We start from the raw sequence: 26911 nt of genomic DNA, 5'->3' as shown, positions 1-26911 counted from the left end.
AAGTGAACTTTTGATTTTCCAACAAAAGATCTAAGCATATTTCAAGAAATTCAAACAATTCCAGTCTGATCTTGGCACTAAGTTATATGCAGCCATGGAGAGATATATATATAGAGAGAGAGAGAGAGAGAGAGATAAAAAAACAGCTCCTTGGCACACAGAATCCAAAACTACACCACTGCTAAGGCATGCCATATCCACGCTATAAACTAAAACACAAGTAGAATATTTTTTGTAACTTGTTTGCCCTTATCGGCTTAAATTTTCCTTCCACATTCTACTCATCACATACAGATTTTCATGAACCATATCTGCTGACTCTAATTTCATCAGTCATGATACAAAGTCTTTATCCCACAGTCTGAGCACACAGAAGCACACACTCAACTTGTGGGAAGGAAAGGGCAAGGGTAGTTTAAAATCTTTGCATTCACTCATTCACAGTTTAGTTGTGTACTAGTATGTCTTTTGACAAGTAAATGAAATGAGGACAAACAGCCACGTGAAAATCTCAGCCTTCGTTATTAGTACACCTTAAACTCCAAATTTCAGCAGTTCTAAGAAAACGAATTAATAACACCTCCTGCACTCGGCACCAGTGGTATCTCCAGAGGGAGGTCACAATTCTGACCATGTTTGGATGAGGTGGACACATGGTCAAGAGCCTTGAACCGAGGCCTTCAGTTCTTTGTACGCAGACCAGATAAAAGTTAATTGATTTTGTCATCCTTGTACAGACTGGATTTTAAAACGATCAACTTCACATTAAGATTTATGTGTTATTACTCATATCTAGAAAAAAATATTCTGCAGCATGCATTCAGAACTGCATGCAGCAGATCGTGTTCAACAATGCTGGAGATACATACACAAAGCCTGCGCAATCCTCTGGAAATCAAAGAATTAAATACCCACTCACTAACTGTCCCATATCTTCCAGTTTCTACTCACTTACTTTCTTCCAAGATGTTTAGAGTATGAAACATTTTTTTCTGATGGAGCAAGAAGTTTAAAAACACACTGCTACATGACATGTCCAGGTTCATAAGGTGCAAGCTAAATTCAAATATCAGCTCCCAAGCCGCCTTCGATCAGTTGTAAGGTGAAAACATGCAGCTAAGGGAGACCAGAACACCATTGGGGGAAGAGAGGAGGAGGAATCGCTGAAGGGACGTCGCATGCCTCCACAAGAGGAGAAAGCGTGTAGCATCTTTAATGTACAGCAATGACTCTTGCCTTATGAATGTAGGTGAAGACATAATTTGTAGAATAATAGGCACTAATATTACACGCTGCTTCAGTTCTGTCATATTTCCAATCCATCAAGTTGATTAATGCTATAATAACTCCTCACAAACTTATCATTTGTGCACTAATGAAGTCAAATCCAGTTTATCCTTCGGCAACTATAATCTTCTGGTGTGTAGATGTTCATTTCTCTGCTGACCATGGCTACTGTGGCACTAGGTATATAAAAAGAAAATTAACAAATGTGATGTCAATTCAGTTTCAGAAGCTTTCAACACAGAATCACATTTAAGTGTTAGATCCTACGCAACAGACATTTTTATCATTAGCTGCTCACAGGATGAAATAACTGCCTGCAAGTATGCCTTACAGCAATAGCTTCTCTACATATCTTAAGAATAAGGAACTATTTGGTTCTTCCTTCTGCCTCCATAATCAGAGGAATTACTACTGTGTGGTTTTCAATGGGTCTGTCTCTCAGGCTCGCAGTCTTTAGTAAAAGTTGTTTTCCCACCCTACTGAAACTTTTCCCATGCTTAATGAATTCAAATATTAGTCTTTCATGTGGATTGTCTGCTGTTTGTTCAGGACGAGCAAACCTCATGCTGTTGTCTTTCCCTACTTCTCCTCTACCACACTGTTTGTTTTAATGCCAGTTATAGGAAGTAACCATCTGCAGGATCAGTCCTCCCTGTTAAATTTGTCTGAAATGAGCTTTGAGTTCAAAAGTTACTGGGAAATGAGAATTAAAGGGAGATGGACACAGAAAGCATCACTGCATAAGCCTTGTTATCCTAGGAGCTGAGAATTCAGCAGATGCGGCATCACAACAACCAGAGAAGTCAAACGGCAAGTAGACCACCTACATAAAATCTTCTTTGGTTTTGTGGATGACTAAAAACGCATGAAAATTTCACTAAGCTCAACGCATTTGTTAGTCAAAGTGTTTAACTTATTAACAGTTTAGCATAGAAAATGCAGATTTCAAAGTGTTAACAGGGTTCTTAGGTGTCAAATTAGACTTTTAGAAGAAAATTCTGTGAATTGGTGTCGTGGTTTAACCCCAGCCGGCAACTAAGCACCACACAGCCACTCACTCGCCGTCCCCCCCCGCTGGGAAGGGAGAGAGAATTGGAAGAGTAAAAGTGAGAAAACTCGTGGGTTGAGATAAAGACAGTTTAACAAGTAAAGCAAAAGCCGTGCACGCAAGCAAAGCAGAACAAGGAATTCATTCACTCTTCCCATCGGGCAGGCAGGTGTTCAGCCATCTCCAGGAAAGCAGGGCTCCATCACGTGTAATGGTGACTTGGGAAGACAAACGCCATCACTCCAAACGTCCCCCCTTCCTTCTTCTTCCCCCAGCTTTATATGCTGAGCATGACGTTGTATGGTATGGAATATCCCTCTGGTCAGTTGGGGTCAGCTGTCCCAGCTGTGTCCCCTCCCAACTTCTTGTGCACCCCCAGCCTGCTCGCTGGTGGGGTGAGAAGCAGAAAAGGCCTTGACTCTGTGTAAGCACTGCTCAGCAGTAACTAAAACACCTCTCTATTGTCAACACTATTCTCATACTAAATCCAAAACACAGCACTATACCAGCTACTAGGAAGAAAATTAACTCTATCCCAGCTGAAACCAGGACAACTGGTGTGCTGTGTGTTCCCAGTGGAGTTTTAATTACTCAGGTTTGTAAGTATCTATTAAAACAGACTGCTGGACTCCTCACCTGTCATGTCAGAGAATGACTTAGAAAATACATCATTTCTGCTCTTACAAAAAAACTTCCAAAACACAGAATGAGTCATGACAATCACGTTAAATTCTTTGCCACTAAAAATGTATTCCACTAGGTGCATTTTTCAGATCTTGTGGTGAAATGTTTTACTTGAGCAACATTAAGGCCAGAGACACATATTCAAATAGCATTTTGATTTCAACGTTTCCAGCTGTTTCAGACTGTCATTTCAATAGTAAGACTTTATCCACCCAAATACTTCTGAGACAGCAAGAGAGAAGAATGCACATATGCTGTAAGAAGAAATACTTAAGAGTGGACCCCACTATCAGCAGGGGATCAGCAGCTCACATGAGGCCTATGCACATCTCAGCTCCAACTAATGCTCTCAAAACAGGACATACTGTACTTGCATAGAGGTGAATTTTAATTCAAAGAATGAGAGGCTGCAGTAATATTCCCCCAGTGAAGTCTGTGCAGGAGGAAGCACCACATTCCCAAGATACTCTACAGTGCCTCAGCCCCACCAATTCCTTGTCCAGGCTGTTCAGAGTCTCTTTATGAGTGTACAAAACTCGGTTTCAACTCCTACACTCCAAATTACTGGGGAACTATTCATCCTGGGTCGGTGCTGCCTGGATGGATGGGGGAAACAGACACTTTCCTTCCCCCAGCAGCTTCACAATGATGAAAGAGATGTAATGACATAAATGGTTTACAGTTATGCCTTTAATCCTGTTACTTAAAAAAAATAAGACTCTGACTGTGAAAGTGAGAAGACACAAAGTACTTTGCATGTTAAGTTGTGGAATATGCTAAACAACAATTTAGCCATTTTAGTGGTCTACTATGAATAGCCAGTTTCAAGCAGTAGGGTATGCGGTATGGTTTGCCCTGCTAGTCTGCCACTCCTTTAGCACACTTGCTGTCGAGCCGCAGCATTCTTGAGTATCAGCCACAGACAAACGCCAGAGACCTCTGGATTCAGGCATCAAGATGTTCCCTCCTGCACGGGAAATGAAGTTATCAACAAGTTAAAAGTTTTTGTAGGAAAACACTCAACTTGAAATTAGGTGTTCCCAGCTCTTAGCAATACCACAGAATTTTGGTGGGACAAGAATATTTTTGGAAGGCAATGCAGATAGAAATAATTTTCTGTTATAAAACTAGCCTATGCCTAATAAGAATCAAGGCTAAAGAATTAACACTGAATGTTACTATCCTGTAGATTACTTCTCAAGTACTGAAACCATACAGTGAGAAGTAAATCAAGACAATCTCTGCCCCAAATCTCCTATAAAGTAAAATTTACTGAATTCTCAGTATGCATGCAATTTATCCTTTGATATCTTCTTTCTGCTTCTGTAAATGAATTATTCAGTCGACTAACAATCTCTTCCATGCAGTTCACTGTGCTGTTGTGTAGGTGAGGCTAGGACCTGGCCCAGGAACATTAGATCTTCTCAGACAGAGCAATTTCCTCAAATGTTAAGAAGTTTATGGATCATATAGAAATAAAGACTACTCCTTCTCTGAAGTCACAACATTTGCATGGATCAGTTTCCTTTCTGTTATATTCTTCTTAAACACTTCGATATTAAACTTGCATAAGAAGGAGGAAAGCTAAAACATCTGTATTTACCAGTTTGGTTCACGTGGCATTAAAGGTCTGTTAAAACAACCAAGAGGCAAGATATCCTCTATTAAAAACAAAAAAAAAGTTGGCATTAATTTGAATCACTGTATTGCAATATTACAGCTGGAGAGATTAACTTACACATTATTTCCACATAGTTTCCTTCAGCCTCTCCCTAGGTACAAATTTGATTAAATTATAATGAGATACCTCAAAACTGTTTTCTCACAAGAGTAAACACTAAAAAGAAATTTAGTCTTACATCTGGGCAACATCCACATCCAACAACATTACTTACAAGTCTCCAAACATTATGCAGCAAACATCATAACAATCAGCAGGAAAACAGTTACCCTTTTTGGTTTCCCAAGACTGGTGCTGTGGGGGGACCTGCTGCTCACTATGTTCTAGATGTACTAGATGTAGTAACCCAAAGAAAACCATGTGGAAAGCTATCCCACAGACTCCAGAAGGAAAGAGGATTATTAGCCACTTCATGTTAAGATGCATCAAAAAGAAGCAGATGATCACTTCATTCTCTTTTCATAATATAAATCGGTCATATTTTCAAGTAGCAATACATTGTTTGAAAAGAAAATGGCAGGAATTGATGCGTTTCTTACATTTACAATGTTTACTTACAATTTATTTACAACGTTTCTTACAATCCTTATTACAGGAAATAAGTGGAGGGGTATATCTTGATTAATACAGTGAAGCTGCAGCCACTTTGGAACCAAAGCAGTTAAAAATATACATCTCTCACACTAACAGTGATCAATAAAGGAAGTACGAGAAAGTTGTGAATTAGCTGCCTTAAGACCCACCAGTTCAACTCACCCACACCGAGTACAGATCAATTTCATGTAATTGGCCTGATCCTGTAAACTAACAAGGGCCAAGAAAAAAATGAAAGCATCAGCAACTCCCTGGCTCTGCTGACAAAGGACCAAAAAGCGTTTCACAGTGCCTTGCCAAACAAAACCCGACTTTCACACAAGTTAAACAGTATGCATTAAATCATGTATCAAATAATTACATTATTTGCTTAAATCCATCCCAGGCCTCCTTTGTAGAGATATTACAATTCAGATAAATCATGACTGTTCAGTAATTATTGATCAAGCAGACTGTCAATGTAAAGACTCAATCTCAGCAGCAATTGTCAAACTTGAGTTTCCTGTGGCTGCACCACTAAGAGAGTCAGCATGTGACATTACTGTAGCAGCCATTTAGCATGACACAGTCTGCTTCTTCACCCTCCAAGAAAGCTATTAATTGCATGTATTTAAGCATTAGTCCAATTCTGTTACTGTCTCTGAGTTGACTTTCCAGAACGTACACACCCACGGTTCAATCCTCCAGGGTGCTCAGCGCTCTCACTGCTAGGGGAGGCCACAGGAGGGAGATCGCTCAGCATCTCCGTGCTTGCAGAATCACGCCTCCCGTCAGGAGAGGAGGCCAAAAAACTCAACAAAAAATCAAATCCATAAATAAAAGTTGTTCCTAAACCAACATCTGGATTTCTTCAGAAAAATCAGAGAGTGTGCCAGCTAAATGATCTCAAAAGATTTATTTATAAAGTCCTGACAAGCTGGAGCTATTTTACTTATTCCTGATATTCAGCATAAATGCTCCATCTCGAAGCAGCTCTGTAATTCTTAATTATAGCTTTTTATAGATCTCTAAATCAATCCCTTCCCTTTGTGCTACTTAAGTCCCTTGCCCCTCTTTGGCCCTGACTCAAGAAGTGAAACTTCAAGCACAGGAGCTGTGAAGAGCAGGACAGTGGAGGTATGATACTCATGAATGCCTTAAGTGTCTTACTGGACTGGGATGTTTCTTAGCCATGTTATCTACATTTGTATACTCAGCCCTTTGAAAGCTCTCTTAGATTGAGATCCCCTCTCCTCTGTGGTAGTCTGAACTCCTCCACCCCTAAGGATGTTTGGCAGGCAGTCTGAACACCACTTCTGCAAAGTGCCCCAAGGAGGTCCCTGCTTTCTCATCATAGCACCCCTAATCTAATCCACAACAGAGATCCTACACATCTGTCCTGCCAGACAGGACCTCAATATCCCATACCTGCTCCAAAAGCTGCTCCACACACGCAATTCCTGCTCACCCAGCCCTGGCCCCTCTGGCCTTTTATTAAGGTTCCCCTTCATTCCCTCTTTCCTATCTTGCCCACAGCCCTGAGGGCAGCAGTACCAGGAGATACAAAGTGATGACAACAGAGACTCTCCGTGCCAGAGTTTTGCAAAGGGGCAAGAAGAGCTGAGATCTCTAGGCAGGAGAGCTCTGCAGGGTAGAAATGCGAACAGTTAGCACTGGTGCAGTCAGCCAGCCAAGCACTACCACTAGCAAGGGGGAAGATGCTGCTTTAGGGCTCACAGTCTTTAAGTCAGCCCAAAACAAACAATGGTATTGTCAATAGCACCTCTCAGGCTCTTCCTCACCTCTGGGAAACACTGCACGCTCCCTACTTCAAAATCTGAAAACGTTTATCCTGTTCACTTAATCATATCCTCACAGTCTTCCTCATTTCTTTTCCAAGCCGTGCAGTGAACACACTCCCATATGCATCCAGAGTTTCTCCAATATGGCTCCTCATTTCTTTTCCAAGCCGTGCAGTGAACACACTCCAATATGCATCCAGAGTTTCTCCAATATGGTATTCAAATGCAAAAAAAAAAAAAATACCCATGCAGTCGGACTTTGAAAGTTCTTGCTAGGGATGCAAGCATTACGTTGACTTCAATTTCATTATACAACAGCTAGAAGGCAGAAGTATTAAACATTCCCATCTCTCAGCATTTTTCCAAGCCGTGCAGTGAACACACTCCAATATGCATCCAGAGTTTCTCCAATATGGTATTCAAATGCAAAAAAAAAAAAAATACCCATGCAGTCGGACTTTGAAAGTTCTTGCTAGGGATGCAAGCATTACGTTGACTTCAATTTCATTATACAACAGCTAGAAGGCAGAAGTATTAAACATTCCCATCTCTCAGCATTTTTACTTTCCAATTCAGTATGCACATTCCAGTTTTTTGGCTGGGCTTTTTCCCCCCAAATGAGACTGGTATCAATTTTGCCTGCATTCTTTGCAGCACCATCATGATTTTTTTCCTTTGATGTTTCAAATTCTTCCTACGCATTTCATAGGTTTTACCACAACATGTGACTTCTTCCAGTTTGTATTAAAACACCCATGTTCACGTGACATCTATGTCGTCTTCTTGATAACTAAAGACCAGAATTTAAAAATATTAAAATAAAAATTTCAAAACTTGGTGTGGACTTTCTCTCTGTCCTCCCCATGGCTTGCATGCAGCTGCAGTTTCTCACTCACTTTCAAAAAAGACAGCTGAAAATGCCCAGCAACGCAGAAACATGCAATGCCTGTTCAACTAGAGCAAAGGACAGCAACCAAGCTCTTTCATTCATTCTTGTTTTGAAAAGGAAGCAGCTCATAGGGTCCAAACCTACAGGAAGAGACCAGGTTAGTGCCTAGGGACAGTCAGAGAACAGAGCATCCAAGGACCAGAGAGAAAAAAGGAGTGAGAAAGAGAAGAAAAATCCAGTTCCTCTCCAAAGTTGTTCTTCTGTGACCTCTTGTGAGCTGAACGGTTAGGCTGCTAAACAGCACTTGTATCCAAATCATTCTACGATTGATGAAAGCTCACTTGCAAATCAAGCTGGACAATATCAAAATATGTGTTAATTTTAATTTACTAATTTTGTTACCGTTATTTCTAGAGCAATCTCATTTCTGGCATGAGTAAAGATGATACTACTTTAGCAGAAAACATGTAACAATAAAATGCTGATGAGAGAAAGACTGCTTAGTCTTAATGGAGCCAGAAACGACTATAGAAGCGTACTCTATTATAAACTGTAATTATATTGCTTCTTAAAAACAAGAAATAACAATATCTCAAAATGAAATATGTACTGTACTATAATAATTGTGAAAAAGTAATTTTTCCCCTGACCTAAAAAAAGATTAGATAGGCAATCCACTCAAAGGATTGGTTCAAATCAAGTCATAAAACATATGTATCAGAGCAAGACACATTGGCAAGAGCAGCATAAGAGACTTGTTTATTGAAACTGAACAAGAGTTAAAGGGATTCCTTTTAGTTTGATTACTAAAAAAAAAAAGCACATGTAAAAGAACACTGTAAGATAAAATCATACAGCCTGACAAATTTGGTATTTTCAAATCACCTCTTTTTGACTACAAGCACCTCTGCAGCAGGCTTAAACAATCTGTGGTGCAGACAAACTATTGTTAAGCAAGAATAACTATTTTTTTCACTTTACACATGCAGAAAATGTTAACATTTACCTATGCACATTTTGATGCACAAAATGCATACTCAGTTTAAATTTTATGTCTTTATATGCAGAAACAATTTAGGTGATCAGGTTTCATTCCCTATGTATTTGTTCTCAGCCAAATTGCAGCTTGTCTCAATACATAAAACATGCACATCAGAGATTTATTTTTGCTCTGGCATGTCACATTGGAGGTAGACTCACTAAGAATGTAAAATATCTAAAGGCAGAAGGGCATCTGTTTTTCAAACTGCATTCATTTCCCTTAGTATTAAAACTAGCCTAAGACCCTTGGACGTAACTCAATGGCAATAAACAGAAGTCATTTTCCAGAGATCAAAGGACAAACAAGGATATTATTTTCTCTCTTTTGATCACTGATCTGGCGGGGGGGGGGGGGGAGGGGGGGAAGAAGCAAAGCATATTGAGTAATTTAGTGATCAATTAAACATCTTTTCAACAATCTTTTATAGATGATTTGAGCAGTCAGCTTCTCAAAACTACTAGAGTTAGAAAGACTGATGTTCTGGACCACTTGAAAGCTGGCACTCTAATTCTTCTTACAGTATAAACACTCATTTCCTATCCCGTTAATATGTGATTGATGCTGAGCTACTCTAAACAAATTCTCTACCATATTATCCAATTAGTATTTTCTACAGTTCAGAAATAGATGGTTTAAAACGTGACATAACATGCTTGTAATTCATGAAGCTATGGAAATATTTATTATTCCCTGAGACACAGCATCAACCTCTTTATATTTCTGAATAAGCGAACAGTTGAATGGCACTAAAGCAAGTGTTTTACTCCACATAAGTGATTTAGTCATCGTTTTCTATTTAATCATTAATGCATTACAGCAGCAGGCTATGCTCAGCGTGTTCAGGTGAATGCATGTTGCACAGAGAGGGTGCTGAATTACTGCAGCAGTGTAAGCGGGCTGAGCAACTGATGGTCACAGAACAGCTGAGGTTGGAAGGCACTTCTGGAGGTCCAGCATCAGCTGCAGCAGGTTGCCCAGGGCCATCTCCAGTTCGATGCTGAGCATCTCCAAGGATGGAGGCTCCACAACTGCTCTGAGCAACCTGCTCCAATGTTAAACCATCCTCACAGCAAAAAAAAATTTTCTTATGTTCAGATGGTATTTTCTGTGTTTCAATTTGTGCCAAGACAGTGAATAGGCACATCAGAAGTGAACGCATAAGGTGCGGGAAAGGTGAAGATACTTTAAAAAAAAAAAATTCTAATACATACACAAGCAAGTCAGTGTGTAAAAGAAAGTTATGATCCTCCTCTCTACTAAAACGCTCCCCTCGGCTTTTAAACCATTTCTAGAAAACGAAATATGCTGGGATGATTGTCTTTAAACACCTGCATGCAAAGACCCATGCTTTATAGCTGTTACATGTTAGAGCATGTTCATTGCAACTGCCGTGACAAAGCGACCAGCTTCATGAACAGGACCCTCGATGACAAGCCAATCAAATTTCATTTTTATGGATATGGAAAAAGTTATCAATCATTCTTACATTTCCATCCATACATAACAGAAAGGCAGTATTCACAACCACAGATATGGGGATAAGACGCTATTAAAACAAGTGTCATTGTGAAGTGGTATTTTTTTCCTTGCAGATACACCATTTTTCTTCCTCACAAATATTCTTACATTTGCGGGACATTTATATCTTATTGGTACCAGAATGAAATATTCTGTGTCTGTGCAATATTTCAGGAAGTCTAGAAATGTGGTGGGTATTGGCCAAGATCTCAGATAATTCCCACCACCACCACCAAAAAATCTTCCATATGAACAAATTAAGTGATTTTGCTGTTATTTAGTTTCAGTCTGGGACTGGTACATAATACAGACGAGCTAGGAAGGCTACGACCCATTGGCAAAGGTGGTTTTTATTTTCAAGGCAGATAACTGCTTTTGACACTGATTCCCTTTTGGGAAAGCAAAGGCAATGTCATAATTTTGTTTTAAAGAATGATTCAGTGGACAGGTCTGCAACAAGGATTTGTACTGTACCTTGAGTCACAGTAAGTAACTGCATATCCAGCAGAAGTACAAGATTAATAAAACAAGCACCAACCATTTCTGCTCTGCAAAAATAGAGAAGCATTGCCAGTATTTTTCTATTAGATGCCTACATATTACTTTATCTATAGAGAGAAAATGAGCATCACTTAACCTGTGACTGACAGGTAAAAGATGAGGTGCTACTATTTTAAGCTTATTAAATTGTAGGAGGGTCCAGAAGTACTTGAGCAGCTCTGATGCCCTCAAAGCACCACCTTAATAATGCAATCGTTAACACAATAGTCTAGACTAGTAGTATAAGCAGCACGCACCTACCCCAAAGGGGAGGCAAGAATCTCTCCAGGAACAGAGGAAGAACGCTTCAGCAAGGAGGGAAAGAGCCAGTTGTTGCAGAACTTTGTCTTCTTGTTTCCAGTTTTTCAAACACGCATTTTCCTTACACTATACTTAATTTGGATCTGTCCTTGCTGTATTCCACAATAATTTGCTTGTTTAGCGGGAAGTCATTGCGGAAAAAAAACAGCACTTTCAACAAGAAAGCAATGAGATGCCTACATACAGTATAGTTTTGCATTTGTATTTGTAATTCCAGAAAAAAGTAAGTATCAGCAAGCTGTCACTCTAGAATATTCATAAAGGTCACAGAGCAGAGGAACTCAGCACAATCAACACCTACTCACATATGTCATTATCCTTGTGTTTCACAATATAAATAAAATATACTAAAGAGATCAAAAAGGCTAGTAAATGGCATGAAGCAATGCTGATCATGACCGTATTCTCCACATCCTGAGGATCCAGGGCTCTGGCCCTCAGAACGTAAGCATGGCTTGTGCTAACGTCTATGAATTAACGAATACCGACCCAAGAGCCCAGCGCAACTTTCAAGCTTGTCTATGGGTACCTCTACACACCCAGATTCAAGATCCACCACCTTCGCTTTACCTACCAATCAGGGGCAAGCCTGCTCTGGAAACTGTACGTTCATAGTAGAGAATCCAACTCGGACTCTTATGTCGGGGCCTCTACCGTGCGGCAGAAGATGCAGGTCCCGGGACAAAACACCGGCTTCCTCCTCAACAAGTCAGTAGCAATTAAAATGCTGTTTCCTTGCAGTAATTATTGCTTGTGTAGCAGCAAGAAAGCAGGAACAGAGAAAAACAAGTAAGGAGAAACTGGCCAATGCACTGATTTTCAGTGTGCAACATACTAAATGTATTTTGAACTTCCTAGCCAGGAATTATCTGAGGTGTATATTTTCTTTTTCCTTCAGAGCAGAATAATAACATTTTTTGCTAAACAACTCCACAGCGATACACATTTCTGTTTTATGACAAGGCTCACATCCCATTTACAAGGCCTAGCTGCAGTAAATCACACAAGCACTAACAAGTAGCAAAGGTGCCGTTACATTTCTCAGCTTCACAAGAGCAACATAGGAAACACGGCACACACATGTGGGGAGCAGGAAGAGGACGGCACCTCACCGAGCTCTCCCACAGAGCAGGCCTCAGGCCTCAACTCCAGCTGCTGAAATTATAAATACAATGCGGGTTTTTTGGACCACTGAAGAAAAGTAAATAGGTTTAAAGACAGAGAAGTTATTAAATCAAAGTAAAGATGCGCCCTAGCATAGCTAGGGGTTCGGGACCCCATAAAGGAGGGGACCTGGTGACCCTGCACCGCTCTGCTCTGTGGGGAGTTGTGCAGGTTGACCTGCACTCGTCTCGGAGCGCCAGGCGGGCGACGTGAAGGGAAACGCGCACGTGTTCGGAACGGAGCCTCTCCTCGCCTGCAGTGCTTGATGGGTAGAGGAGGGCAACTCTGAAAGGGATTCGTGAATAAAGCGGTGTTTGGGGATATATGCCTCAGTCTCCTCGGTTACTCCAGTCTGAGGAAAACCCCTTTGAATTCACATCCCGTGGAAGTGTTATCCGGGGTACAGCGGCAGGGCTAGCCGTGGTGTAATAACTCTCTTAACTTGGAAATACAGTCGCAGGGGGCGTGGAAGCAAAACTCCGATTTGTCAAATGGTGGCAAGAAACACTGGCCAATATCACGATAGATGAGAATATTTATCGTAACTCTGTGTTTGCAACGGGTTCTTGGGGTGCCCGTTAGGCACAGCTCTAGCCAGTGAGCAGTGGTAAAGCCTGTGCTCGGGGAGCGGTGGCCTTTGTTACTGAGCTCACGACCGATGCCAAACCCTTCAGCAGTATAAACATGGCTGGCTTCTGAAATATCGCAGACACTTCAGCTTTATTCTAGTAGGAAAATGAAATAAGTATACACAGAAGGATAACTGCAGACATTTTGCAGCTCTTTCATGGTGGTATATTATGTGTGTGCAACTTAGGCAGTGGTCCTACAGAGAGGACTCGGGGACAAGGCTGCACTGGACCAGCAGAGAAACATCAAAAAAAACTTTAAAAATACTGTGGCTTAGAAAAAGTCCCCAGTCATGGGGAATTTCTGCTGTTGATGGAAAGTCAGCTTAACATGCTCCACGTGGCATGTAGAGGCAGTATCTTAAGGAGTTCCATAGTTGATGCAAGTTCAAACTATTTTACATTTCTTTTTTGTGAAAGAATACCAACAGGTGGTTTTTGGAGTTGGGGGGGTGGTGGTGTTTGTTTTTATTTTTAAATTTAGTGTAGAAAGAGCTATTGTGAATGCTGTAACCAGCCCTAGGGTCTCCCAAGAAAGGTGACTCAAGCCGTCTTCAGTTCCTCTGCCACTCATCTATGTGGGGCTCTGATACATGTGACAGTTTATTCCCATTAGTTTTCTGAAGATAACAGAAATTACTAAATATGGTTTAGAGCCTGAAAGCTGGAAAAAGGTCAACTTCTAACTGCCTGAAAGTGCCACACTAATTGCAAGTTAGAATTCTTCCCTGATATAAACATGAACAAAAATGTTAGTTCTGGTTATAGAGCTTTGGAATATATTGCTCCCCTGGATGGTCCAGAACAATGTACCAGTTGAACCATTAATTTTTTGACCTTTAACACACAAATGGAGAGGCAAGGTGGGCATACAATGAATGAATCTGACAGGAGGCTGTTCTGAGAATCTTAGGTGCTTTCTTTACTCACCATACTGAATAGCTTTTCAACATCCTGGTACCAAAATGCTTCCTGAAGTGTCTTGGGGACAGTAAGTTATAACTAAAGGCACTCAGTAAAGGGTACAGCTGCCTTTTCTTCATCCCAAGTTAAGATTCCAGAAGACAAACTCTGCATTTTGAGATGTACACCTTGCCTTTAAACAACCATTAATTTCTTAGTCTTAATTCTATAATATAAAGACTATCCAAAGTTTGGATATGCCATATCCAAATGCCATAAAATTAAGTTATGCATCCAATAGAATGGAATGTAGATTGCAGAGAAGATAGTGGATATGTGAAAGACTTCTTCCATTATTCTACAGTGCCTCTTGATCCTCATTTCTTTAGCCACACTTTAGTAAGAATTAAGAATATCTCATTTCATCAAATAGACTTATTCTACTGTGAAGGACAGATAACAATGATATTTAAGTCTTGTAAGGTAAGATCTTAAATCTTGTGAGTACTGGAAGATATGGAACAAATATAGAAATGTATTAATGTTTGCAAAGTATGTGAAAGTCCTCTGGTGACACTTATTGTTGAGTCACTAAGAATCATTACTAATTATGTTCTTCACATGGAAGCGGAAGCATGCTATTAGAGCAGTAGCAAAAGCAGAAGAGCCAGTAAATACATTGGAACAGTGGACTGGGGACTGAAAACAGTGATGTGGAGCTCAGTCCATGCCTCTGACATGTGGCAGGACAGAGATGCTCAGGCTCCCTTCTCTGGGACAGGAGATCGGGGCGGTGTTTTTTGTTTCTGCATTCCCAGTCATCCTCCCTGCTCCCACTGAAAAGGCTGTTTTAGCAGAGCATCTTGTAGGAAATCCTCCAGGGAGATCTCCAGCGATGATAGATAGTAGCAATGAAACCGACTCCATCACCACCTTCACCTTTATTCGATACACCTCTCCTCCCCTGGCTTTTTGAGGAAAGGCATCACTTGTGAGCCTGGCTTCCTGCAGGGCCTCCATGTGAATCATTTCTTCAGCTGGCCACACCATTAACAAATGTCTTTCTGGTAATTCTTGCTCCACACCATGGAAAGCTCCCCAGCTTTCACAGATTTTAAAGGCATAACAGCAGATCCCAAGGTGCTAGTCTCTGATTTCAGTGCAGGGAGAAGGATGCACTTTCAGATAGTATTTCAAGGGAAACCAAAAGGCAGAATTAGGCTGTCCCTTGGGCTTTGCATTTCAGAAAGTCAACCAAAGTAGATCTAGCAGAACCATTACCCCTTAATAAGGGTCTCACCTTATACAGATATGCCCGAAAGATGGAGTACGGTTTTCTCATAGCCCATCTCTCCACATGGGCTGCCTTTACCACGTAAGGTATTACTTGCTAGGGTTAAACTGTCCATTGGGGAAACAGGACTAGGCCATATATACATATGCTCCATTTTAAATAGAATGGAATTTGAATAGGATTAATCTTCTGCCTAGAAAAAAAAAGATTGTTCTTATTAGTTCCTTTAATATTTAGACAGCTTTTAACATGTATGTTTAATTTGTATTGTTCTTTTGTTCCATGTTAATATTTAATAAAATGTATGGCTATCAATAGTGCATACCTCTACCTGCAGTATAAGTCCTTTGTAGATAGAATTGTTAGGAATATTTTTACAAGAGGAACTGGGAGATGGCAATGAAAGACTTCTGGTCTCCTGCATTCTTTTAAGTTGGTTGTTTTTTAACACAACCACTATAGCTGGCCATTCAGATTACAGTCTAGCTGGCCAAGTGTATGACAGGACATAAGATTGAACAAATCACCAGAAAGCAGAGGCATTTGAATTAGTTTCTCCAAATTTGAGTTCTGCTAGGTGTCACATGCAGTTCTCAAGTTCATGAAGCACATTATAGGCTAAGTCCAATTTAAGGTGGATACAATGGTATTGTGTGCCAAACACCAATAGCAAACATTCCTCTTTGGAGCACTGTTGAGGTGGTAGAGGACACTGCAGAGTTGTTCTGTGTTGCAATATGACCTTTCTTCATCCCAAGACAACCGGCTGGGGCCACATGCTGCTCAACAGACCTCAGAGCTCTTTCTCAGCACACGACTGGGGACCTCTGCCCAAACCGCTGCTCTGCATTTCCATGGAGCAGGTCTCTAACAAGTCAGGCCTTTCCAAGACACAGGCGGAGTGCTGACAGTCATAGATTCAATTAGGAATGGTTCTCTGAAAGAGAGCTGTGCGGAAATTTTGCTGATGAGTGAAACCTCTGAAGACTGCTTGTGTGGTACAGCTGGTGTTTGAGAATAGGCCAAGTGGTAGTGAGAGACGGCAAACAAACCAGCACTGAAACGCCTTCTCCTCGCCTGGCCCACAGCCAGGCTGCCCCTCTGGTGTAACATAGGGCATCCTGGGGGCTGCTCTGCATTATGCTGCCTGTCAGTGTCTTTAAAAAGCTATTATGGCTGCTGGGAATCTCTGCAATGAAGGAAGACTTGAGTAAGCCCTTCCCTGCCAACACATCCAGTGCCAGGCAGCAGCAGGAGGGTGTTTTTAGCATGACTTCATGCCAGAGGTTCTCTGTACGCTAAACAGTCTGGCAAAATACACAGAGCAACAGAAACAGGTGGATCTGGACTAGCGTGATCAAATGGATCTCATAGGGCATTCAGTATATCTTTAATGCAAGTGTGCCTATCAGCCATTTCATGCAATGCACGGTTCTTCAGTGTGAGGAATGGTGCCAAAATTGCCCAAATATGAGCCAAGTCGCAAGTTTTTCAGTCACACACACAGGCCTGTGAGTTTACTAAGGAGGTACCATTTTATATGAGAACCTGAACTCAAAATTGAGGCTAAACTTTCACCTCTGCAACTCCTCCGCACTTCCTTGGAAAGTCAGCATGCATGTCTTGTGGTAGCATCCATGACTGAGTAAGAAATGAAAGTGTTTTTATGGGAGTTCAGGTGTATCTTACAATACATTTTCACACTATGATAAAATTAATTGCATGTTGCTGACAGTATTCTCTTATTTTCATAATCAGGCAGGTACAAATTTTGGTCTAATAGTTGTGTAAACAAGATAAGCTATGATTTCTAGGAACATGCTTCTATAAAAATGCAATAGTCAGAGTATTAACACTAACCACTTTGCACTTATGGAAGATACTGCATACTTAATTGACAAATCAATTAATGCTGATGCATTTCCAACAACCCACATGAGGATAAAAAGAGTTTTCATAGAGTTTTGAGAGGCACAAGAATAGCATTTCTGAAAGCAAACAGGGGATCTCAAACTGTGTATGAAAGCCATTAGATGAATCATTTTCTTCTCCCTTTCTCACTTAACCTCCTTTCTTGCCTTCTTTTATTCAGCAGGGTCAGATTTTCAGAAGTGGCAAGTCTATTTTAGCACATCTGTCATCCTTACAGCTGCACTGAGCAGGCATCAAAGCAGTTATGCAGAAATCCCAACTTCACTGTTTTACTTGCTGGAGGCATTACCAGCCCCCAGGCTCTTGCATATCCCTGTCATTCACAGCAGCTGCTGAGGAAGCTTTCCCCATGCTCTGAAATAGCTAAGATCTTGAAGTCAGACCTTGATCTTCCCAGCCTTACCGGTGATAAGCTGGTGGGGGGCTCTGCAGGTTGGCAGGGCAGAGCCTCTACAGTCACAGCCCACCCCACTGCCCCCAGCCCAGAGCATCAGGCACCTCCATGGGGACAGAGACATCAACTCATGGGTCAGGGTCCAACTAAGCAGGAACCACAGCTAGGCAAAGAGGGCAATTGCTCTGGGCTGAGCTTTAAATAGATCCCCTGCGCCAATGGGTGGAGTGTGGTGGGGGTCCCACGTGGGGCTGTTCAGGCCCATCAATGGGGCCTGAGACAGGCAGTGTCTCAGCTGCACGTGGAGCCTGTTTCTCCACACAAGTGGTGGGTTTAGAGCAATAGGTTTCACATACCTTATGCTATATGGGACCAGCATTTGGCTTTTAAACAAAATCTGAGATCAGAGGGGCCTGCAAGCAGGAGCTCCCAGAAGGGAAACAGCTTCAACGGGACTTTGCCCTGGTTTCCCTGCCCGTGCTACTGCACAGGTCCGCACTGCCTTCCTTCACCCTCCCTGCCAAACTGACTCTACCTTTGGTTCCCTTGGATCCAACCTGTGTTAACAGACTGTTTCCATAATTGTCTATCTTTTTTTAATCCCTAATTGAGCAGACACCAAAAAATCTTCTTTTAAAGCATGGATCAGGACTGCATTGTCAAAACGGCACGAATGTCAAAGCGGTAATCAGGACTCCAACCTGCAGTAGTGATGGCTCTAAAGGTTCATCCTGGTATTTGTATAGCTCATACTGCAGCAAAATCCTGATCCATCTTGTTAATGAAAGTAAGAATAATTGTTCACAGTTTGACTGTAGGCACTGGTTAGGCAAGTCTTCTCAAACTCTAAAGATGTTATCTGGAAAATTAAGGAGCTGCAATTGAACTCAGTTTCTGGACAAGTGTGGTAAATACTGAGGAGGTTTATTAATTCATCAAAGCTCCTTGTGAGAGGGTCTAAATCCTTCTCTGGAGGCCGGCATAGAAAGAATTAACTTTTTCCTTCTTCCTGTAGAAATGATCGCAACTGCCTACCCTGCATGGAGGGAAGAGGCAGCTGTAATGAATTATTTATCTGTAGCACACTGTAAGAGGGATGTGCTGTGATTAATTGTAGAGCTGGGCAGGAAATGGTTTCCTTGTCCCAAAAGATTTTTGAGATTAAAAATGTGTTGCTATTCCACACTGGGATAAAACCAAAACCCCTTTAAAATAGAAATAGAGAGCGAGCAAAACCCACCTACAAAAAACCCTCATCAGTCATATGTGTAGGATTCTTTTGCAACATGAAAGCCCAACAGAAAATTTTAACACCTAAGAAGAAAGTTTGGTAGAGAACTCATGGGGTCCAAACCATCCCATTCAACCTCCATATCCTTGGGGAGTGCTCTAGGGAGGAGACGAACATGCTGGAGCAGGGACATGAACCTTGTTGATCTCACGTGAATGCCACCTCTACTGAGCCGGGATGGGGCTTGGCTTTTGGCTTTTCATGCTGTCCGTCTCACTTCAGCAGAAGAGTCGTGACTGGTTGTACCTATTTACTTGGTCCTCAGAGAAGCAATCTGTTGTTTATACTGACTTTTCTGTTTTTACAGCTAAATGCTGCAGAGCTGAATGATCATTTATAAACTTTTTGCCTCCAGATGGGAAACCTCCTTTTTTAAAAAGCTTACATGGAAATGACTTTTTATTTTCTGAATCATTTCCCCCACATGTCTCATAAATAAGAAGCTTTTCTCTAGTTTTTTTGTCAACACTTCCAGTTTAAACACGTAGCCTGACCATACAGGAGTGCCCTGCTATATTTTTAAGGGAGGGTGAGGATTGATTCACTAGATATGACATAGCAGAAACTTCAGAAGTTGAGTCTATGCCATCTAAAATCATTGTCTTGTCCATAAAAGGAACAAGAAAAGCTTTGCCGTATCTTCATTACAGCTGTAGAAGTTCATACTTGACATAGTTTCTCCCCAGGGTACAACTGTGGTAAGGAAAAAAATTATGCTGACTGAAATAACTTGAATGTATATAGATTAAAAACATATGGTCTTTTTAGTAGTGGGTATGAGTTGGTGAGGCTGGGTACCTCCTCAGATTTGTGAGGAGACGTGGCAGATCAGATTGATCCTTTTCCTGGCACCAGTAGAAGGATGTGAGAAAAGCACCAGGTGTCTCCTTTGGTCTTTTTTGAGACCAAGCAGCCAGAAATAAAAAGTAGCGCAGCAATGATTTCAGAACATTTTGCAAAGAATATGCACTTTGAAGCTTTTTGAACGCTGGGACATGGAAAAGGAATGCCTGATTGAGAAGTATTTTGAGCCACATGAGCCAGATTCAGTTTCCATTAGTGTGCAGAGAGCACAGGCTAGCTAAATTCTAGCCTAGTCCAGCTAGCAGCCATGTGTAAGCATTGACATCCCCAATCCATTACCTCCTCTCAATTCCCTGAAGGCTGGCAAAAGTTACAAGAGTAATGTTGTTAGGATCTGAAGCCTTCTTAGTCAGATGTTCAGAATTAAATGTGTTTAGCAAAATGAATGCCTGGGCTTGCCAATATATCTCAACTCTGGTACAGAAGACTTACACTGATGAGTCAGAGGGCCAGTCAGTCTGAACTATCAGCATAGTTGAACACAGACAGGACCGATGCAAAACAAGCCCCAGGACTGACAAACCCAGCAAATGCCAGCAATTGGTGGCACCGTTTGTATGTCATGCAGCCACCGGTGAGGCTCAGGCTAGCCTGCGGCTGATGAAGGCTTTAGGAAACAAATTGCAGGCTGGCAGTGACCGCAGATCTGGGTGTCCCTGTGTGGATGTGACCACTGCCGGCAACATCCAGATATGCCATCACCTTTTTATTAAATACAATGGATTTTAAATTTAGGAAAAAATCTTCAGAAGAACAGGCCAGAGCCATGCTCTTCCAGTTCCTGCTGTGTGCACACCTTTGAAAGCATGGCTGTCTGCCTCTGCGGTGGGTGAGCCCTGTTGCAGGCCTTAGATCACAGGTGACGGACACAACAGCATCATAGATGACACTGACAACATGCAGACAGGATGTAATGCTTTTTTTCTTTTTTTTTTCTTTTTCTTTCACATTTATGATTAGCCCCAGAGTTGTGATAGTCCTTTTCTCGTGTGGCTCTTGCTGTAACAATTCACACCTGTGAAGTCCCAAATCAGATTACTAAATCTATTTGATTTGGTACTACATTTGAAAAGCAACCAGAAGCACCAGGTTGTCCATTTCTTAAGTGAGACGTGACATTAAGAGTGTTCAACAGTCCTGTCCCATTTTTTTGAATTGTCAGCCTGGTCACATTAAAATGAAAGTCACAGTGCTCACAGTGCTGGTTATAATGACAAAATTTTACAAAATCTTGGACCTATTATAAGACATCACCCTGTTGCGTGCACTGTGTTTTGGGGTCTAGTCTCTCCAGCATGAGAAAACGGGTTTGATAACCCATTGGTGTCATGTACCTACCACGCTTTTACTCAGCTGAATTTCTAAAGGGAAAGATAGATGTTTTTTATTGATAGGCTTTTAACACTGTTTGATAATTATCATTGGATTTGATACACTCGGACATTGAAGAAAATGTCACCCCACATAAATGGTATAATTCATAAATCCATAAATGTATGGGGTTTAAAAATAATTATTCCAATATCTATGTTTAACATATGGATCTGATAGTAGAGATTGCCGGGTTTAGAAACTGTTTCCATTATCTGGATAGTAACTGGGCAAAATCTGATCTGTGAAGTCATTACAAAATTTAGTGAGATTTTTATCTATTTTCAAATACCACTCTAAACTTTATTGTGGTTAATCTAGCTTACTTGTTAAACGAACATAAAAAAGGGCATTAGGAATGTAGATTTAGTGTAGTACAACCATTAAGGTGAAGAATAATGGCTGGGAAGCCTTAGCTCTCGGGTTCTCCTGCTATACTAATGTCACCAAAATCATATTACTGGGACGCGGGTGTTTTTCATGGGCTGTATGGGCAGAAGGAATGGTTCCTGTTGCCAAGCAGAAGCATCTCTCCTGATCCGCTGAATTCACACGTGGGTATAATTTTACGCACACCCACAGCAGCATGGATCGATGCATTGCAAAGGTCTTTGTTCTCCATGTAAGGGCACAAGCACCCAGGTTAGGTATGTCCCCCATGCTGCTGGGTGTAAGGGACTCACTCTAAGGCCAGGGCCATGGGCCAGACTGCTTGAGTTAGACCTGTTAAACATTTTCATAAGGCCATCCTGGTTAAAAATGATAGGCCATCCTGGTTAAAAATGCCTCGGTTTCCAGAATAAACTGAAATTTTTAGTGGTTTATTATTTGTAACACTATGCTTTCTGATGAAGTGTAGTAAAATGATCTATTTTCCAGATGGTGGGAAGTCTGATAGGCTGGTAGAGAATGAACTGACTGTATTTGTTCATGTATTTGTTTGTTTACTTAAACGGCTGGTTTTCAATCTGCTAATCACCAGGGGATGTTGCCTTTTGAGGAAACAAACCCACAAGAAAAACAAAATTGTTTATGAAAAGCTCTTTTCTGGGCCAGTGGTCTAAATTTTTTTCAGTATAAAGGAAGCCTTGTCCTGCTTGCAAATAGTTCTCAGGACTGTATCTCTATCTGAGATTTTAGCACTCTATGCAGCCGTAAGTTTAAGCCAAGGAAGATTCACATGTTGCGCAGCTGAGGGTTACTTTGTTCACTTGGCTGGTGCTCAAGAACAGCAAATGATTTCTGGATAAAACTAAAATACAGTAAGACACTGGCTCTGGGAAGTGTATTTTCCTATATATTGTCCAGAATTATTTGGGGGGCCTTTTAGAGATATGGTTGGGGAGGGGGGTGAATAACAGACATTGTTATGATAGGGAGCGGAATGATTTGTCATTTGGTTCACCTTCCTTTCTTTCAACAGGGTGCCTTTTCCTGGCCAAAGACTCCTCTAGTTCACTGAGGAAAACTTTAGGAAAAATCATAAAAAATGATGGTTGAGATTGAGTGAGTCACATGTACATATAAGCTATATGTAGCCATATGTTGCCAATAGAAAAGTATGCGTTTCCCCTAAACTTCAGTCACCTCTTAATGATAAACTGGTAGTAACCATGTCTTATCTGGGGTTTCTCTCCATACCTCTTTCTCCTTGGTCGTCAGGGATTTGCAAGTGTTCTCGGGATTTCATTGGAATTTAGGCTAACAGAGTGGTGCAGGACAAATCATAAGTGTGATTTATTAGCTGTTAGAGACAAGTGCTTGGAACTACAAGGAGGTCTTTCCATTTTGTAATTTTGCCTGCAAAGATTTTTCTTAAAAGAGGTAATAGTCTGTTCTCCTCTACTAATAATCTGTACCATTTTATGCATAAGCCACCGTTCCAGGTTTTACCAATAAATAGAGGAAATGGCACACTTTTAAAAGGAGATTAAAATGTGGTGATTGGGTTGCATGTTTTTGTTTTCTGGCTTACTGCTCTGTTCTTTCATGCTCAAAATAAACCTGTATATGCAGCTCATACCATAAACCGGAGTCGTTGGTTTGACCCTCAGCAAAGCGTTCCCTGTGCTGTATTTGCAAGCGATAACATACTCATTCAGTTCTGCATGGGAAGCCAGATACCCAAGCAAGCCTGGGTTCTTGCCTAAGCTTGGTTTTCAAAGAGGTGTGATTTTCAGTTATCACTTACCTATCCAAAGGATGTGAAATCTCTACATTCACATATACCACTTAGGAACAGTAATTTTACAACTTTTTTCTCCTTGGAAGCCTTCCAAATCAATATTTTTGTTCTGTTTCAGGCAAAATGGGAACGCATAAAAAAGATTATTTTGTTCATATCCCTTTGTAGCCTGTGGCCCTTTGAGCAATAGTCAGTAGGCAAAAATTAATATACGACTGAAATAGAATGGTCTTTCTGTGGTTTCTAATGATGTTTGAGGGAAAATAAGGCCAGGAAATAGTATTTTCATAATTTGTGATAAATTATATGGTGGTGGGTATCTACTGAGGCAAGTCTGGAATATTTTGTTATGATTGCAGTGAGAACTGCAGCTTGTGCTCTTACCTCTATCTGCCTAACCTAAAACCTGTTTCCAACTGCTAGGCATCAAGTTGAGCATGTGTGAGACACAACTCTTGGGATTAATGAATCTTAGACCTTATCTATCATTTATTTGTCTCATGTGTGCACCCATGTATATCACAGGCATTTTTATTTAATTATTCAGGAATTGGCACATGACTTGCATTAGCTCCTTCCTCTGGGTATCTTGCTGAGAGAACGGTGCAAAGGAGCAATATCTAATCCTCATACAGTTAAAACTGTTTGTGAAGAAGAAAGATCCTATTAAACTGGCCCTGTCGTGAGCAGAAATTACACTCAATACTAACTACTGGTTCTTAAGACAGAATATAGTTGTGTTCATACCAGCAAATTGATTCAGACCGCCATAAAAGAGTTGTAAGGTTTCATCTTAATTTGCAAGTAAATCTCTCTATATTCAGGCTGTGTCATTTTGATGGATACAGAACTGTGCACTGCTACAAGGCCAGCACATGTATTTATTTATTCAGGAAAATATATGGCATGAAAACATTCATTATAAAAGACTTAGTGTGCTCTAATGGCCTGATCCAGCACCACTGAAATCAATGAGAATCTTTCTTTCCATGTTGGTAGCACAGGAGCATGCCAGCAGTGTGGAAAACGTTCCTCTAGCCTGAAGTACCTAGCACAAATCTCAAAATCATTAGGAAAATAAAAGGCTGACAAACCGGCAACCCCATAGACATGTGACAAATTTGGAGGCAACTGAAAACAGAGCTGTTTTCTAAAGTTCGCATGTGAACCATATGCTCTTGGAAAGACGGGTTATTCTGGCTACATGTCTATGCTTATTTGTTGTTCAAAAAAACAAGGAGTACTAACAGGAGACTTGATAAAAATGTACCTTAAAAGCAGCTGAAAAGGGTTGGTTAGTAGTTGACTTGCCTTTAATATTCAGCTTGCAAAATAGATTTGATTTACTTGAATTTTCATGAATTTTACCAGATTTTGCTTTATTCTGCTTTAAATAGCATCTTCTCAAAAACAGGTGGCAGAAATACTACTACCTATTTTTTAATGAATGATCAGCCTGCAGTATAAACACTTGTTTGGTGTCATTACTTTAATAAGGAACTGCAAGCCACATATTTTGGTTGCAACTAGTTTCATGCGAGTACTTCAGTCCTGAGAATTTTTCAGTGATAACCCACGAAGTGAATCAGCCAGTGGGACATGAACTGTAACACCTCAGTCCTGAGAATTTTTCAGTGATAACCCACGAAGTGTATGTGTAACACCACATACAGAACAAAAACATCCCTGTGTGCATGCACAACCGCGAGCTTCTAGCTTTCTTGTACTTTCCAGGTACAGTCGGGATATGATGTGTAACCAAACATGTCTGTCTTGGGAGGTCCCTTCCCTCAGATGCCCACTGCGGGGGCACCCATCTCCTTGCCGAGGAGGCCTCCTGCCCCCACTCAGCCGTGGGCCTGCTGCCACAGCATCATCCCAACATGCCTGCCCGGCTTTTGGGAGCACACTGTTTCCCAGGGCTCCCACCAACCTCTGCTGAAGCTGCCATCGGTGGTGGCTTCCCAGTCCCTCGGCAGAAGAGCAAGTCTTCATAAGAAAGCCTGTAAGCAGAGGGACGCCTTGGGGAATGGAAGGTATTACAGAGAATAAGTATCCCCTACATTGCGGGCTTTCTGACTTGAGACATCCATCTTCATCTTCTCTCTGTGTTTCTTTTGCCCAGCAAGCATCCAACAAAGACCAACAGCTGGGGCTGGCTTCCAGACAGGAACCCAGTTCTCACAGGTCCCCTGAGATCCGTCTCCCCGGTGCTACAATTTGTTCTTCACCCTGAAGTCCAACACCCAGCAGAAATCTGGAGCAAAGAGAGAGTTGTCCAAAATCATTTTGTCCCACAAATAAATAAAATCACCTTCCTGTAAACCCAGATGTCATTCCTCTCCGCATTGCTGTTGTGCTTTCCCACTGACAGGCAGGAAAAGAGTCTAAACTCGGCTCCTTTGTCCACTTTGATACTGTTATTTTATCTCTGGGAAAGATGAAATTGGGAGAAGTGAGGATCACTGGTGAATTTTGCACTTGTATGGGGTAACCAGTTGTTGTCACTCCTTTTGAACAAGTACCCCAATAAAAGACCCAGGAATCCTCTTGGTCTTTTGCTGGCAGAGGTCTGTGGTCAAACCCAAGCATCTTTCTGCACTTTAACAGGTCTTGAGGTTTTCCATGTGGTAAGATTTGTTGCAAACTGATTTAATATGGTGCATTTCTTTAACCATAAGGTACAATCACGCCTGGGAGAGCCGGATGATCTGAGAGCCTTGCCCTAGATGCTGTAAGAGGCTTTATATCGTCTTGTCCTTGCCCAGGCACACACGAGAGGCGCTGGGAGCCAGCAGAGCGGCTGCTGGCCAGTCCTGGGCAGCCCAGAGCCTCTGCAAGGAAAATCCCAGCACCTCTGCAGTTTGAATGGGAAGAGGTGCTCCTCCTAAGACTTTATTTCTTTTAAAACCTTCCCTCACAGTTACTAAACAGACTTTGGACTAAATCCGCCACATCAGGAAAAGGAATGGGAACAAATGAGGAATAAATACAAGCATAAACAGCCTCTTTTTTTTGCAGCAGTTTTGCAAAGTATAGGGCAGAAGACAAGGGCCCTTTTTTCAAAAGGGGATCTTGGACTCATACTGGTAGCGGTGACCATCCCTGCCCCTTCCCGTGAGAGGAAGCTTTCCCTGCTCTCCTCTGCTCGGCCTTCTCGGGGTTTCTTCCCCTCTTCTGCATGAACTCTGCCTGAGCCGGCAGATCTCTCTTTTTAAATGCCAAACGAAGAAGGGGTCGGGAGCTTGGGGCAGCCCCCTCGTGCGCCCACCGCCCCGCGGATCCAAAGGAGCTGGCGGGGCTGCTCTCTGCTCTGCCCGGGGGGAGCGGCAGTCCCCGTTAGCTCCCAGCTGCGCCAGCCCGCTGCCTCGGCCCGGCCCGAAACTGAGCAGCAGCGTTTCGGGCTGGCACCTTTCCCTGAATCCTCATAAATAAAACTGTAAATAAGTTGCAACAGAAAAAACAGCGGAGCTACATCGCTGCCGTCCCGCGTGAAAGG

At 41.6% G+C, this 26911-nt stretch overlaps 1 protein-coding gene across 1 annotated transcript in view; it reads right to left on the bottom strand.

Annotated features, from left to right (window-relative positions):
* The window catches only part of MTX2 (metaxin 2), a 61312-nt gene that overhangs the window by 24560 nt on the left and 9841 nt on the right, over positions 1-26911 (bottom strand). The window contains exon 2 of the mRNA XM_009278681.1: positions 11960-12035. Coding sequence (XP_009276956.1) covers positions 11960-12035 — 76 coding nt within the window. The remainder of the gene's footprint in view (positions 1-11959; positions 12036-26911) is intronic.

This window comes from Aptenodytes forsteri, unplaced genomic scaffold (genome assembly GCF_000699145.1).
Source record: "Aptenodytes forsteri isolate BGI_AS27 unplaced genomic scaffold, ASM69914v1 Scaffold257, whole genome shotgun sequence".
NCBI classification, from domain to species: Eukaryota; Metazoa; Chordata; class Aves; order Sphenisciformes; family Spheniscidae; genus Aptenodytes; species Aptenodytes forsteri.
The sequence above is the reverse complement of the archived record's forward strand: the minus strand, read 5'-3'. Positions and strand labels throughout refer to the sequence as shown.